The 17,504-nt window shown below is 39.6% G+C and overlaps 1 protein-coding gene across 3 annotated transcripts in view; it reads left to right on the top strand.

Annotated features, from left to right (window-relative positions):
* NAD-ME1 (NAD-dependent malic enzyme 1) overlaps window positions 1-17,504 on the top strand; it is an 82,784-nt gene that overhangs the window by 1,120 nt on the left and 64,160 nt on the right. For all 3 annotated transcript variants that reach the window (XR_015691542.1, XR_015691541.1, XM_087682526.1), the window contains exon 2: window positions 12,027-12,123. Coding sequence is in view for 1 of the 3 variants with exons in the window: in XM_087682526.1 (XP_087538652.1) it covers window positions 12,027-12,123 (97 nt within the window). In the remaining 2 variants the exon portion in view is untranslated. The remainder of the gene's footprint in view (window positions 1-12,026; window positions 12,124-17,504) is intronic.

Genomic DNA, 17,504 nt, shown 5'->3' on the forward strand with positions numbered 1-17,504 from the left:
GTCCATGAATAGTGGGGGAGATACTTCCAAGGAGGTGGTAGCTTTGAGGGAGCAAAAGAAGATCAAGTAAGGAACAAGTGCTTTACATGCAAGTAGAAGGGTCACATCGTCAAGAATAAATCCAAAAAGCTTGACTCAAAGGATGAAACTTCCAAGTTGGGCACCAAGATTCTGAAGGCCTTAACCTTGTCCATCATGGCTTCTACCCTTAAGATAATACCCTTGGGTGACATGGATTCTTATTCCTTGGGACATCATGATCTTGTGCTTGTGCAAGCGATGGTTATAGGCCATCTTGCACTTGGCTTGGTAAATAGTAGAGCATTTGAGAATTTGATCCAAGGTAGGTTTGTTGAGAAGGATTATCTCCTAATGGTACTCACCACTATGACACAACTAGTATTAAGGAGAGAATTGAGAGGCGAGAGAAAGAAGAGCAGAGGAGAGAGAAAGGAGTGATGAGGAGAGAGATTAGAAAGTTAGGAAAGAAGAGAGAAGCCATAGAAGTTGTGAACAAGAAGGTGAGGTAAGAGATAGTAAATGTATTAATGTTCAAAAGATGTGAAAATTTACATGTCTCACCCCTTTTATACCTATGTTAGTGTGACAAGGTATTATTAATAATTCCACACTAAAATATATATTCTTCCCAGCTTCTTACAATCTATCCCTTTCCAAATGTTTTTGCCTAGAAAAACAAACTTACACGAGTTGGAAAGGATGGATAAAATAGAGTACTACTCTGTTTTCAGCTATATAGAGTACGGAAATGAATGAAAGATTTAAGATATATTGATTGAAATGAAGACATAAAGGTAAGTCTCAGGTGTACTCATGATTCCGATGTCTTAAAAAGAGTTTGAAATTTATAAGTCTACGAGAAATAAGCTTAAGAATGAGAAGATAGCTCGTTGTAAAAATAGACCCTGCTGAACAAAATCTGTTATAACTTTTGGTAGCAGTATCTAAATAAAGCGTGCCACTCCAAGTGTAGCTTTTAAAGAGCACTTTGACTTTGTGTAGGTGGCATATTTCTAAAAATTTGGCAGAGTAAGAACGGTTCTAAAACAAACTACTGTCAAGATCCTATTTGCTCCATAAATAGCTCCACTGTAGTTATGCTTCAGCTATTAATGCATCTTGTAGATAAGGAAACTCATCTAATATAGATTCGGGCCTCCAAGAAGCTTGTTCAAGTGGTAAACGTCTCCATCTAATCAAATATTCAATGATAGCTCGAGAGCAAAGCTTTTTCTCACGCTAACCTATGATCATGTGGAGGATGTATTGAATAAGACTTTGTTTATCTATAGGTGGCAGCTCATCAACTGTATCCATAAGAATACCATAGAAGAGCTTGAGTTGACTAACATGGAATATATTATGAATCTTGGTGGAAGAGGGTAGTTTCAATCTATATACCAAGTCTCCAATGCGCTTCAGGATTTTGTAGGATCCATAAAACCTATTAGCAAGCTTGTTACTAGATCTATCCTTCAAGGTAGAGTAATGAGACTTGGGCACTTTCAACAAAACTAAATCTTTTTCTCGGAACTCTAAAGGTTGCCTATTTTCATTTACATACATCTTCATCTAATCTTAGGCCTTCCTAACATTTATCTTACATTGTTGAAGAAGGGTCTGCATTCTTTCCAATTCTTATTTCCCATGAGGATTGATTTTCTCATTGAAAATGACTGTGGGTAAGGGCACCTTATAACCATACAGAGCCTCAAAGGGTGAAACTTCAATACTAGCATGAGTGGAGTTATTATGGATAAAATCAACCAAGTGCAACCAAGAATCATACGCATGTTACATATCCTGACAAAAATGGTGAAGGTAAGTCTCTAACCACTTATTTCTGTTTTTTGTGTGACCATCAATATGTGGATGATAGGTTGTAGAATGAGTCAATTTAGTGCTTATGGAGTCAAATACCGCCTGTCAAAAGTTACTCATGAACTTTGAATCTTTGTCATATACCATCACTTGCAGTATTCCATGCAATCTAAAGATCTGCTTTATAAATTGATTAGCCACCTGTGAAGCAGTGAACCGTGTCTTGGTAGGATTAAAGTGGGCTGCATTGGTGAGTCTATCCAGTGCCATTTAGCAGTAGATAAACTAGTAATGAAGTCCATGGTAATGTGCGTCCACTTGCTCTCAGGAATAGGTAGGGGTTGCAACATATCACCTAGCTTATGGGGGTGCTGTTCTTATTTTGCTGATAAGACATACATTTCATAATAAAATCCTTAACATCTTTCAACAATCCTTTCCAATAAAAACTTTTGTTGATCTTATCATAGGCTTTAAAAACTTCAAAATGTCTAGCTAAAGGCGAAAAATGCAACTTCTTTATAATTTTTTGTGTGAAAGAAGAAGTAGAGCAAATAACAATCTTGCCATTTCACCAAATCAAGCAAATTTTAAGTTTATAATGCGAGCTTTTCTCTATGAGAGCTTACTATAATTTCTTAAAAATATGGCTGAGCTCATAATCCAAAAGATAGGCTTTCTATAGTTCTTCAATCCAGTCACTATGTAGCTTAATCATAGTTGAAACTTTACATGTTCACATGCGGAAGAGAGAATCAGCTACCACATTGTCTTTGCCCCTCATATGAGTGATGTCAAAATCATAATTTTGTAGAGTAGCTATCCACCTATGTTGCTTAGGAGTGAGATTGGATTAAGTAAGAAAATACTTTAGGACCTTGTGGTTACTTTGAACTCTAAACTGGTTGCCATACAAGTAATGGTGCCTTTTCTTTATCACATATAAGATAGCTAATAGCTCTTGGTCATAGAGATTTATAGCCATTTTCTTATATGTAAGCTTGCGACTTTTAAAACCAATAACTCCATGCTTCTGTAATAAAACAACGCCTATGCCATAGCCACTGTCATTACACTATATGGTAAACTCTTTGGAAAAATCCGGACATATTAGAATAGGAGGAGAAGTAAGGAGTTCCTTTAATTGATTGAAGCTATTATCTACAAGTGTATCTTAAAAGAAAGTTTTCTTATTCAACCTGTCAGCCAAAGAAGCTGTAATAGGCACATAATGCTTAATGAATCGGCAATAAAATGACGATAGACCAAGAAATCCTCTAAGTGAAATAGTGGTAGTAGGTGTTGGCCAATCTTTAACACATTTTATCTTCTTAGGGTTAGCATGGAGGGGGAGAGTACCTCTCTAATGAGTTCAGTGACTTCTTGTGGTTGCAAAAAGAAAAAATAGATATATTGCAGAAGTTGCATAAGCATTAATGACTGAAAATAATATGTTAAAATACTTTTTGTTTGAAGTTGTTTATATTGCTGTCCATATTATGAATAGAACTCTCACAGTTGTAGTTCATGGATGACTCCTAAAGAATGCTTTATAGGCAAAAAGGCCGATGTGTCACACTTGAGAGTGTTTGCTGTATTACATATCTTCATGTGCTAGTTGAGCTATGGAAGAAGCTTGATCCAAAGGTTGAAAAATATATTTTTATTAGATACTCTTTAGAGTAGAAAGGGTATTGTTGTTATAACCCTATCACATGTGAGTTTAGAGTAAGCAGGGATGTTATTTTTTATGAGATGAGTAGTTGGTATGCATTTAGTGGTGGCGCGTTGGATGATGACGATAATCATGATAGTTATGTGCAGAAAGAAAAGGAAGAATCACAAAGTCTTAGTAGACCAAAAACATCATCTGGTACTACATTGTCGAGGTTGAGCGAGATCCCATACTCTGGGCATCAATCAAAGCATTGCTCTGGGTGTCCCCAATGCTCACGGATTAGGCTATAAACAGAGAAGTCATCTAGGTACACCTCAATGAAATCATGCATGTGATTTTGAAATGCGGCCATTATCACTCTCTGAAAGATACCAGGGGTATTATAGAGCCGAAACGACATCACTCTATAAGTATAGGTTCCCTATTTTGTTGTGAAGGTTGTTTTGGATTGATCTTCTTTTTCCATCTGGACTTGGTTATATCCACTAAATCCATCCAATAGGGAATAAAGCTCATGTCTAGCCACTGTGTCTAATAGTCAGTTTGTGAAATGAATAGGGAAATGATCATTCTTTGTCTTGGAGTTCAACTTACGAAAGTCTACACATATTCACAACTTTCCTTTCTTCTTGGGTACTACCACGATGGGTAAAACCCATTCACTATCAGCCATTGGATAGATAACTCAGCTTCAAGGAGCTTCAACAACTCTACTTTCACTAGGGTGAGTAATTTGGATTCATGCACCTTTATCTTTGTCTTACCGGCTTGGCATCGGGCTCTAGGTCGATGTGATGTTGACACACCATGGGATCATTTCCCTTTAGATCTTTATACGATCATGCAAATATGTTCGAGTTCTCCTTTAGTAGGTTATGCAAAACGGACATCTTCTCTTTTGGAAGATTGGTATCCATCTTTAAGTGATGTTTAGTACCATTTGCATCCTTAAAAGTTAATTGCTTTTCACCTTCCACTTTATACATGGAGGTCTCGCGGACTTCTTTTGGATATATATTCGACTTCTTTAAGGGAGTGGCCTCCTCATTTGATGCTCCACTGGAAGTGTATTTTTTTTTCCATGGGGACTTAGTTGGCTCTTTGGAATGTTGAAATGGTACCATGGCTATTTTGGATTTTGTGGGAGTGTTAATCATCTCTTGGCTCGAGGACTCATCTTCTAAGGACGCCTCCAAGAATGTCACATAACAGGAATCATCTGAGTTCTTTTTAGGTTGCAGAATTGGTGTTTGTTGACAAGGTGCATCATTATCGTTCTTTCTTGAGAATGATAAATTAGGGCAACAAGAGTCATTGCTAAGGAAGGCTTATTTTGTTTAATCCATTTTTTATAAATCCTGTGTATATGGTGAGATTCATTTACTAGTCCAAACAGTACTAGAGTCATTTTGTCCAATAACATGGGATCTTTAGCTTCGAAAGCTTTTGGGAGTTTCCCCTTATTTCTATTCTCTTCCAATTGAATAATTTCCTCCATCTGGCTTTTGTAATCTTCATCTTTACTTTCATCTTTGTCCTCTCCAAAATTTAGCTCTGTCTCTGTAGGGGCTATGTAGGTGAAAAACAAACTCTTTGTTGTATCTTCTGCTTTTGCTTCTATCTCTAGCTCTACTATGGCTATGTAATAGAGGGAACAATACATCCATGCTTCTATCTCATTATTAGAGGTTATTTTAGAATTTAATTTTGAAACTGGCAGAAGATATTCACCCATTGACAAGGACTTTGCTTGTTTTGGAAGTTGGCTTATAGTGCCCACTATCAGGAATCGTGCCTTTGTTTTCTTGGGAAAGATATGTTTGATAGCTTTTTTATGTGCTGATGTATCATTTGTAACTTCTTGGAGGAGTCTATTAAGACTTCAATAGAGGTGGATCCATTATCTTCTTGCGAGCCATATAACTTTACTATCATCTTGTTGGGTTCTTTGCCTAGGGCCAAGGTTCTCTTGAACTAATCGGTTCGCGCTTTTGCTTCAAAAAGCCATGGTCTTTCTAGTAGTAGAGGATATGCGGTCCTATAAGAATTTGATTTTACCACCAAATAGGTTAATCAATAGTCTTGTCTTGTGAGAGTTGTCTTCACATATGTGGAAGAATGTCCAAAGGCTTAATTCTGCTATGATCTACTAGTCTAATAAGCCACTGTATAGGCTGTATGCCTTGCAGGCCTAGATTCTTCATTGTCACATCTGTCATTATGTTCATTGATGAGTCGCTATTAATCAATGCATTTGCAATAAAACATTATTTAATCCAAACGCTAATCTTTGGGGTGTTAGGATCTAAGAAGGCGTTAGCCACATCCACTTCTTTACTGGCTCTAGGGCCTTATTAGGCTTGGTGGTAGTTGTGGGAGCAGTCCTTAGGCCACGTTTTCTTGTCAATATGCTTTTAAATTTTTTTCGGCGGCTAGGGGACAACATCAGCAATTGTTGGAATGTTAGGTTTGGTTTAAAGGTGTCCAAGTCTTTGACCAAGTCATATTCTTTGATAGGATCCATGGGCTTCTTCAACCAGCTAGGGAATGGGGCAACATTCACTTTCTTCTTCTCTGTTTCTTCTAGAATCGTCAACATCTGAACTTCTTCAATTATTGGGGGTACTTTTGCATTCTCTATCTCCTGGACATCTAGTTTTGCTTTTGTAACTATCTCTGTATCCTTCTGTGGCACTGGACTGTTTTGTTTCTTTGTTGGAAAATTGAACCTCACAGTTTTGACAAAGGGAACATTCTCTTTTAGAACTGTGGGTTCTTTTTTCCTGGTACATGTTATTGTGGTAACTTTTAATTCCACCAAGTTGGAGGCAGGTTTTTGGGTCTTCTATTGATTATCAATGGTGTTGGCTTTCACAGGAGCTGGATTGGGATAGTCTTTTGCAGCATGTTCTACTCCCTTGCATCAACTGCATAAGGGCTTGTAGTCTATGGGCCTTCTAGGGTTTGGACAATTTGGCGAAATATGTCCATTTTCTCTGCATTTGTAACTTTGAGAGGGAAACCTCCTTGGGCCGAAATTAGAGTTGAACTCTCTAAGCTTTGGTCCCATATCTTGGGTTTTCATATTGGATTCCAACAAGTTGAATCTTGCTTTCTCATCTTTTTTCTTTCGTTCATGTATCTCCTTCAGAGAGCAAATATCCTTTGTGTGGTTCTTTCTTAAATAGTACGAACAGAAGGCTTTAGGGATAGTTGGTTTTCGGGTATATTTAGTGGCCAAATGTCCCACCCGATGGCACTTTTTGCACCATGTATTTAATCGCATCACATCTTTTCCATCTTCTACAATACTAGATATGTTGATGGTATTCATTTTCAGTGTTTGTAGCTATTCTGTAATCACATCTATTAACTCTTTCTTGATGTTTGCCATTGAATTAGACAATAGTCCTTCAAAATTTCTCCTCTTGGAGTACTTGCAGTGGCGTGTGCAATTCCATGACATTTTTGATATGTAAAGGTGAATGGTGAGGTAGCAGAAGAACCAAAGGTGCATGAACACCACCTGGAATTGAAGGTGTAGAGGTCCTAAAGGTTGTGGCTATGTTCAAAGAACCCTCCAATGTGGCATGTGCAATCATCAATGCTAGGAGGTGTCTGATATGCAAAGGTGAATGGTGAGGTAGCAGAAAAAGTGGGTGGGTTTTGAAATGAAGATGCATTTAGTTGATTTTGATTAAGAGATGGCAATTGAAATGATAATGATGATATAGAATTCAAGGAAGAAGAAACACCAAACTTATCTTGACTTGAGAAGAAAAATTGGAAGAAGGAAAGAAAGAAGAAGATTTACCAATCTTTTTCTTATAATCACCCCTTCCTGTATTATCATACATGAATGGATCTTCAGTGGGAGATTTTCCATGATCAATATAGGGGACTCTAGCTTTATCTTGATCTTTATCCAAATGTTGCAAAGGTGGTGAAGCAAAAGAAATAGGAGGAGGAGCAAAAGTAGAAACTTATATACCTTGCAGCGAAGTAGGAGAGAGAGATTGAAAGTAAGAAATGTACTTCGGATCTCTCTCTCCAAGAGGGGGGTGCATCTCTAATGGGTGTCTTGATGGCCTTGCAACATCATTAGATTTATGCACTACAATTGACGAGAAAGAATCAAGTATATCTTCTTCATGCAACTTTTGTTTAAAGGCTTGCTGACATAGCCAAAATTAGCTACAACTCCTCATTTGTAATGGAGTAATGGTGCGTCTCTGTTGCGTAACTAGAAAGATCTCCCTGACCGTGTTGGAACATTGCAAAGCTAGAAGTGGATGCTGGTTTTGCTGAGTTCTTGGCATAGGCTCCTACAAGGATTGAGTAGGTGCTCTACCACAAAATATGTAAATGTAATCGTATGACAAACAAGCATACTTATACAAAACACAATTATGGCTGGGGTAACTCAAAGACAATGATCACAATGAATAATGAGGATGAATATTGAATAGAAAACAATGCTCAACGCAGCAAACACATTGTGTAGTGAAGAATATTGATTCCCGGACTCTACTGTCTGAAGGACAGGGTAGAGAGTATGAGCTGAGAGCATGTCGTACTTTGACGAATCCCAAAACGCAGCAACGCAACCTTTAAAGGTGTTTGGTAGCAACAAATGTAGCTGTAGGATGCAAAATGAGTGATGACAGATGGGCAGCAAACAGGGTAAAACCAACAAAGGCAGAGGATGATGATAACGTGGCAGCAAAATGCAGCACAAGAGTGTGAATCTGACCAGGCAAAAGCAGAACATAAAAAGTGCGAGCTGCAGGATGATGTTTGTGGCTGGATGGCAGCAGGCTGGTGAAAACACAGCCTGTCCAGCAGTTGCCGGCTGTCAGTCAGCTCCTGGCTGGTCCATGCAGGCTGGAAGGTGATGAACATCAGTAAACTGGGCTGGCTGAATGCAGGTGACAAAAAGAAAAGAGTGGACAATAGGAATGCCTGGCTGGACAGCAGCTGAACAATGGCTGGGAATTGAAGAAAGCTGTGGGGAAGGCTGGACAGCAGGTACCTAATGATGATAGACAATGGTGGGCAGCTTCGGCTGAGATATACTTCACATGTGGGGTGTGGACAGCAAAGCTTTGGCACTTGCAAGCTGCAAAAACGAGATTGAGACTAGATGGAGGACAGCATGCCTATTTATAGAAGGTTTGGGTCCTCCCAACTAGGGTTTGTGCTTGTGCAACACAGACAATCTCTAGGAATGCATTTCTTTTTAATAACATGTTTAATTTATTAATTAACTGATTTTTGGGGCTGTTTTATTAAAGCTAATGCATTTTTAGCTCAATAGCACCTCATGTAAATCATGAAAATGAGACCATTCTTAAATTATCTTGATCTTTTCAAGATCCATTTGAATCCCTTCAGAAAAGATGACATGTTGAGGATAATTCATGTTGAGGATAATTCTCTGTGTGGTCCCTTGGTAGAATTGGGTTGTCCACGTAAAACACAAACACCATAGTTTGGTCATCTGAGTTGTGGACATATAAATTAGGATCTGAGTCTGATCTTCGATACCTTAATCTTTTTAGAAGAATGGTTTCAATTTTCTTGTTCCAAGCCCTAGGAGCTTGCTTAATGCGGTAGACAACCTTCTTCAACTTGTACACCTGTCGAGTTGACTTAGAAAACCCAAGAGGCTGCTCAACATAGATTTCCTTCTGCAAGTTTAAAACCACCATCTTCGTTTGGCTATAATTAAAAACAACATAGCATCAAACTCCACAATGAGTCCTAGTCCACAAATCTTGCTTATAGATAACAAATGGATCTTTGACATAAAGGCGCCATCATGCTATTTGAGAAGGATCTGAATCTCACCTACTCCACTAAGTGGGATGAAAGAGTTGTCTCCAATATATGCATTGCCTTTCATCATATGCAACAGTCAATGCCTTCTTTGGATGGACTCATGTGGTAGGAAGTTCCACTGTCCACGATCCTTTCGTGAGCTGTGGGTACCGTCAATGTTGGATCAAAGGAGGAAGGTGTCTCTATCACCTTCAAGCGGAGAAATCTTGATAGAGTAGGAGCAGCAGTAGCTCTAGAAGGCTTGGGATCCTTCTTGGATTTCTCGTTCTTGTCCTTGTCGAGGTAGTCTCTCTTCCAATGACCTATCTTGCCACAGTTGTGGCAGGTGAAGTTGTCCTCCTTGGATTTACCATCTTTCTTATTCTCCTCACCCTTCTTCTTATCCTTCGCATTTTGACTTGTTAAAGCCTACGAATTTCTCCCCTTTAGTGGAAGGTGGAGCTTAAATCGGTCCTTGTGGTCCAATATCATGAGCACCAATGCCTTCCACTTAATCATATCAGCTTTATCCCAAAGTGTTCAAAGTAGAATAGAAACCACTTTAACAGGCAGGTAGCTATGCCAAAAGGGTAAGAACCATGTCCTTGAGGAGATCACCTTTGTGGCATTGAGAATCTCCATTTGTAGCTGTTGCAGTTTGTTCATGTGATCCTTCATCAAATGGAATTGTTTGGATCGAAGGTCCAGATCTGCACCTCCAATGACAACCTCTTCATGGGCGCCATCCTATTCTAGAGCTGCTCGAAGTGTGGCCAAATCTATCGTGCACTTGGCATATGCTTCACAAGTGCAATGACTACTAGTGTGCAAGAGAGAAATATGAACGAAAGGATTGAAGCATTGAGTTTGTCCCAATGCACTTGTACCTTCTTCAAATCAGCTCTCTTGGTGTGAGAAAGAGCTGTAGAGTCTTTGACCCTCAGAGAGTCAAATTGTTCATTCATGAGTTCTGTAAGATCATAGGAGTCTATGATAGTCTTCATCATCACCTTCCAAATGTTGAGGTTGTCTCCATTGAGCTTTTGATCCTCAGGATGCATTGGTAGAACATAGACCTTGCAGTCCATGATGGCTTGGAAATTGATGCCTGAGTCTGTAGACATCCTTCTCTCGCCTTGAACGATCACGCTAATTGGGTAGGCCCCCTCTTAACTTTAAAAATGTAGCCAGCTAGGACTTCTGGAACTTTGAGGTCAGTTTACTGCTGGAGGTGATAGAAAAAACAAAATCTGATCTGACGGCTGAAAACACAGCCTTTTCAGTACTTCTCTTATTTAGTCCTTTGCAAAAATCAGGTCTGCCCACTCCACCTGACTCCATGCAGATCCAAGCAGCAGCCCAAATCAGCGAACACAGCAACTCTTCCTTTGTTCACGTGCACCTCCCCTCACTTCAGCCGTAGGTTGATACATAGCCCATCTGCTCACACTTGAATGCTGAAAATGCAAGCTTTTTGACACGCTGAATACTCCTTTTTCAGGTTTGTCCACCTTGGATCAGCCCTTCACTGCTCTGATACCATGTCAACATGTTGTGTGGCAGGAAGTGGATGCATGGGCTGTGTGAGAGAGATGAATCCATAGACATGACCATGCAGGCTGCAATGTGCATCAATAGGCTGCTGGGGGGCGAAAAATGGAAGCAGGTTGGCCAGCAAGGTCATGTCTATTCATTCATCTCTTTCACTCAGCCCCTGCATCCACTTCCTGCCACATAGCATGTTGACATGGTATCAAAGCAGTGGAGGGCTGATCCAAGGTGGACAGACCTGAACAGGAGTATTCAGCGTGTCAAAAAAGGCTGCATTTTCAGCGTTAAAGTGTGACCAGATGGGCTATGTATCAACCTACAGCTGAAATGAATGGAGACGCATGTGAACAAAGGAAGATTTGCTGTGTTTGCTGATTTCGGGTGCTGCTTGGATCTGCGTGGAGTCGGGTCAATCTGCGTGGAGTTGGCTGGAAGTGTGCGAAAAACAAAATCTGATCCAATGGCTGGTTACAGCACCCCAAATCAGCAAACACAGCAAATCTTCCTTTGTTCAGGTGCCCCTCCGCTCACTTCAGCTGTAGGTTGATACATAGCCCATCTGCTCACACTTGAACACTGAAAAGGCAGCCTTTTTTGACACGCTGAATACTCCTTTTCAGGTCTGTCGACCTTGGATCAGCCCTTCACTGCTCTAATACCATGTCAACATGCTGTGTTGCGGGAAGTGGATGCAGGGTCTCAGTGAAAGAGATAAATGCATAGACATGACCTTGCAGGCTGCAATGTGCCTCAATAGGCTGCTGGGGGGTGAAAAATTGAAGCAGGTCAGCCAGCATGCCATGTGGCAGTGGCATGCATACTTCCCATGACTGCCCGCTGCCCTGCCCACTGCCCTGCCCACTGCCCATGACTGCCGGCTGCCCATTGTACTGCCTGTCCGTGGTACCAGCCTGCTTCCTGCCCTGCCCACTGCCCACCGTCCAGGAGGCGTCACCTCTATCGGGGATGTGAACTTGTGGAGGCACTTATGAAGTTCTAAAATATGATCTGATCCTCAATATTGTTGTACTTGGCTTTCTTTAGAAGAATCAAAATTTAAACTGCTGGATGTATTGATTCATGCATTGTATTACTATTTGGTTGATTATCTAATATTGCTTTTGATCTTGTGCAGGGTACTGCATTTCCCATGACTGAGAGAGATCGATTAGATCTGCGTGGCCTGTTGCCTCCTCGAGTCATGACCTTTCAGCAACAGATTGATCGATTCAGTATGTTTGAGTTCCTGTGTTATTGCTGTTCTTTTATTATGTTTTTGGGATGTTGTTGGGTGTGTGCGCTTGACATCTATGGCCTGCATGTATCTGTGTGTGCGCTTGTAAAGCGTGGCCTAACTATGTAAGGTGGGCACTGATGTGGGTGTGTTAAGATATGGCTTTTATGTGTCTGCTCATAATTTTCTTATCATGTGGATATATAGGTTCTCACTTGTTAAATGTTACAATAGAAAGTCATTGCTCTATTTCTCCATCACCCTCGTAAAGTTACCTGTATTTCTGTTTCATTCTCGTCTATGGAGTGAACTTACTTTATCCTCTCTATCTTGCTTGTAGTTTTGGTCTTTTGCCTAATCTCCATGCACCTCCTTGTTCACCCAAGAAAGCCATTCTCATGGTCACTGCACTGCTCAGGCCTGTGTGATTGAATCAATCCTCCATGTTGTGCCAAATGCATCCAACCTCTGTGCAGTGCTACATCATGTGTGTACTTGACTCTTTATGCATGGAACACAAACTGCAAAACATTTCAACCTTCTTGAACTTCCTGATTTGATCTTTGGTTGGAGCTTTTTGCCCACCACCTTCCACAGGAGCAGATTAGGTTGGCGGCGTGGGGTAGCTTCCCATGACCTGGCAAGTCTTATTTCCCGTGTGTTAACTGATGTCTGGGGTTAGGTATCTCTCCACTTGGTGGCTACATTGGACGGGAAGGGGCTAGTTGGGTGTTTAAAATCCTCTATCTTCTTCATTTTTACAGATGGTTTACCTCGGTGATTGACCAGGCTCTGCCACAAAATCCTGGGTCCAACCTTGGAGGAGACTGGCCAGTTCTTTGAAAAATGAATCGGAATGGCAACAACATTTAGAAGAGCATACATAGGCAATGTTGGTTGAAGTAGTCTACATGGCAAGAACATCCAATGAAAATGAAAAACATATAAGAGCTGCAAAATACTTGGGAAGTAAGGGATCAACAGCATTTATGTATCGTTGTTGGTTGATAAGTAATTCCTCCAGGAAAGACCAATGAAAAAAAGAGAAGTAACTTTACCCATTGCCTTAGTGTATTGAAAAAAGTGTTTAGGATATCCACAAAGATTTTATATTACTCCAAATCAGGCTTGAAAGTAGAGACATGTGTATGCATAGTAGGATAATATGACTATTGGATTGAATGGATAGCTCAATAGACATGAAGTGGAGTAGAAAGTGAGAGTGAGATTAGACACACAAAGAAGCATGCAAGCGTACCTTCACTAAAATGAATCACAAGAATGAGAGTACAAGGTGCAATCCTAAGATTATATAAACCTACACACTGAAGTGTGTTCACATGAGGGAATAACCCCTCCCATGCAAGAGGGTAAAAGTGCCTGTGGATAGGGTGCATTCTCACCATAGAAACTTCCAAAGAAATACAAGGTGTATTTAACAACCCCCTATAGTGAATGATGTGAACGAAACAGGAATGTCACAAATCAATCCTCAAATGGAAGTAAGTCTAAAGCTTTGCAAAAAGCTTCAAACCTTTCTTTTGGTGCCTTGGTGAATATTCTGTAGTTGTTACTTGCAGAGTGCAGGTTCGATCGAAGGTTATATCGATGTTGGACTGCAGGACACTAATCCAATTGATACTATACAAGTGAATGTATCTTCTAGCGGAACTTCTGAGTCATGGAAGGAAGATGACACAAATGCAATTCTTCGGGTGCAATTGATGAATGCAACGAATGCATTTGCATATGTTGCTCCACACCCAAAATTTTCTAATGTAATGCTTGGACCTTAAAAGTCAAAACCCAAGAAGAGGCATTTGCATTCTAGACGTCCTAGAAGGTCATATGGATAATAGCCTCAGTCTATGCCATTTAATGGGCAGCATCCCAATGCGCATGGGGTTCTAGTTCAAAATGCATGGTGCTAGTATGCATGTACAAGGGAATAATTTTCAGCATGCATTTGGGCAGCCAACTATATAGCAACCATTGGCACATCCAGGTTGTTTCAAAGGTAGTTCCGTGTTCTAGGCCATGGATAGCAATGCATCAAGTGGTCTTAGTATACAAGGAAATTATGTTGCTGGTTTACGGCCTGGTTTATAGCAATTACATGGCAATGTTTTTGGTGGTGCACAACCAGGAATGCAACATGGCATGTATGGAAATATTGGCATGCAGCGAGGGTTGCAATTAGTCTTGTATGGACATGTGGGAAGCCTTGTAGAGTAGTATGGAATGCAAAGTTTACCCAAGAATGAGTGTGGCTGATGCGAATGCAGGAGTGGTACCTCTTGTGCCTTCATATTTTCAGCCACCAATTTATGAAAATCTAATGCCTAAGGAAAAGGCTAAAGATCATAGGATTAAAGGTAAAGTTCCTTGTCGTTATTTGGTGAAGTTTAATAACTATGCACCATTGGGTGCAAAGTGGATGGAAGAGGGTGACTTATCAGATTCACGTTGGCTGTTGCAACTTTACCTTGAGGCATTTTAGTAGGAGGCATAGTTGTCTTCGTATGTAGCACGGTATGATTCTTACAGTATGGTACGGTACGTATTAGTATGATTCCGTACAAAAAAAATAGAGTACTTTTGGCCACACCTCAAGCATTAACCTTCCACACACACACACACTCTCTCTCTCTCTCTCTCTCTCTCCCCTTTTTCTCTCCCTCTCCCGAGCCTACACTTTTCTTATTTGTATGATCATTTATGTATGATATATTCAGATTCCAATTTCATCTATGTACTTGTATGTTGTAGCAGATCTGGCACATCAAGCATATACCATAGAGGGTTTGGCATGTTACCCTCAAGCAACATTTTATATACTCTAATAGCATTGCTCTTTAGACTTTACACACTTATTCTATCATCTTTAGTCCAAAATACCCAATATGATTTTTTTTTTTCATACTAATATTGTACCGTGCCTTATAAAATCTTAAGGTATCATTTAGTACTAATCGTACCTTTTGTACTACCTGACAACTATGGTTGGAGCCAATCTTGGTTGTAGCTCCATTAGGCTCAATAGAGTGCGGATTTGGAGCATTGCGTAATGCTCAAGAGGAGGTTTAGCACTTTTCCTCCTGGTCAAATACACTCGGATATTTAGTGGCTGCTTGGTGTACTTTATGTATACTGGAGGTATTGTATGCTAACAATATATTTGCTTTGGGACCTACTATGGTTAGTGTTCTAGAGATTGAATGTTGTTATGTAGTTGTGTGTGGATACTTACTATGGCACTAAGTATCATACTTTTTGGGCAACTATGATTTGGACTGTAGTTGTGGACATGTATATGGCAGTAGCAACACAGATATTGCTTTAGGCCATTTTGTGTAACATTCTAGTGTATTTTATGTTGTTTAACTTGAATGGATTGCTTTTATGCTTAAGGTGTGTCAACAATGTGGATCTCTTGGAATTTCCATAACCATAAGACTTGTGAAGTAGCATGGATCTCTAGGGATGGCTATGGGCATGAGTCTTTTGAAGTAGTCATGGCTATGGGCATAAGTCTTCTGAAGTAGTCATGGCTATGGGCATAAGTTTTATAACACAATTGCTATAAGTGACGGAGGTATCTAGTTGAGCATAGTGTTTGTGAAAGCATTACAGTGTGGCATGTGGATTTATGCATGGTTTTCTCTTTGGTTCTTGAAGACAAGCAAGAGATGTGAGTCTTTGTGATGTGACACTTGTCATATGAGGTTTATTTCCTTGTGGTCCATTGCTATGCTTTTTGGAATGCACTTGAGGATATTACTTCTATTTGTATTGTTGGCAAATGCATGTTTGCACAGAGTATGGCTTTGGGATGCTGCATGATAGAGAACTTTATTATGGCATGAACTGCTATTGTGCAGCAAGTTACAACTTGCCAGAGCCTTTGTATTGATGATGTTAACGTCATGGACTTGTGTTTAGGGCTTTTGCAAATGTTAGCTGGCTGTTTTTCTACACTTGATCTATCGATCATAGATATGAGCTTTGAGGATGATACATAGCTGATATGGAGTGGGTGAATCTCTCAATATGGCAGCTTGGTGTGTTTGCACCCCTAGCATGTAAAAGTTAAAATACATACTATACTATGTTTGACAGTTGAATGGGATGGATTTGTTGAAATGTACGGTCGTCTTTGGTGTCAAAAGAAGTTGGGGTCTACAGTTGTAGAGCATCGATGTTTGATGTTACTAAGAAAGTAGTTAAAACTTTCTTTGGCAACTTTGAGACAAGAGATGGATGCTTTTGTAAAGAATTTGCATTGCTTGAATGAAGCTATTGGGCTTGTTGTATTCTTTTGTCTTAATAGAGAGTAGGCTTTGAGACTTACTATGATTAGTGTGATAGACGTGTGTTTTTATAGCTCTACTTGGTTATTTACTAGTGCAGTGAGTACTGCTTTGATAGCCATGGCCCATGGATATGTACAATTGTGATTGGTTGTATACTAGTATAGTAACTATAATCTTGGAGAAATGTACATTGCTAGAACATGGAGTAATAGCAACATGCTTGGTTACTTGGAAACATGTATGGATAGTTATATATTGGTAGTACATGAAGTAACAACAACATGCTTGGTTAATTGGAAACATATATGAACAACTGTACATTGACATAAACGTAATAATGACAGTATTCTTGATTATTGGAAAACATGTAGTAACGGTAGTATGCTTGGTGGTTGAAAAATATGCAGTAATGGTAATATGTTACTTAGTTGTTGAAAAACATGCAGTAACAATAGTATGCTTAGTTGTTGGCAAATATGTATTAGTCATTTCATATCTTAACTATGTGCAATTGAGGTCGCTTGTGATGTTTCAAGAGGGGGATATGTCACTAGAATGAGAAATGAATGTAATGATTTAATTAAAGTTCATGATGGTTTTTAATTACAATGACCTTTAATTTTGGTATCCCTAGCTCTTGGTATGGTGGCCATTGCATAGGTAATGAAGGATTTGATGTTGGGTATGTAGTGGACAAGTATATAGGCTATGTGGTTTAAGAGCAAGGCAAAAGTAACAAGATGCAATGTGAAACATTGATCGTCTTGAAAGTTTGCACCTTAGAATTAAGTTACATTGAAAATTTTGTCTAGTAAGTAGCTCACTTTTCTCTAGTTTTGGGTTGCCAAATCATTGAATGTTCAGGGCATTCGGACATATGGGTTTGATTTTCCAGCCGCTGAAAGCATTAGATTCAGCAACCAATCTTAGGGCAAAAGCACACTAGAGATTAGGGTTTATGGACAATAAATTTACATGTTTGAATGACTTCAATTTGATAGTCAATTGAAGGTGCACTTGTTAGGGCAAAGCTTTGAGATTGTTGGATAATCAATGCTGAGGCCTT

Source organism: Lygodium microphyllum, chromosome 8 (assembly GCF_053477565.2).
Source record: "Lygodium microphyllum isolate KBCC chromosome 8, Lygodium_microphyllum_v1.1.10, whole genome shotgun sequence".
Classification (NCBI taxonomy): Eukaryota; Viridiplantae; Streptophyta; class Polypodiopsida; order Schizaeales; family Lygodiaceae; genus Lygodium; species Lygodium microphyllum.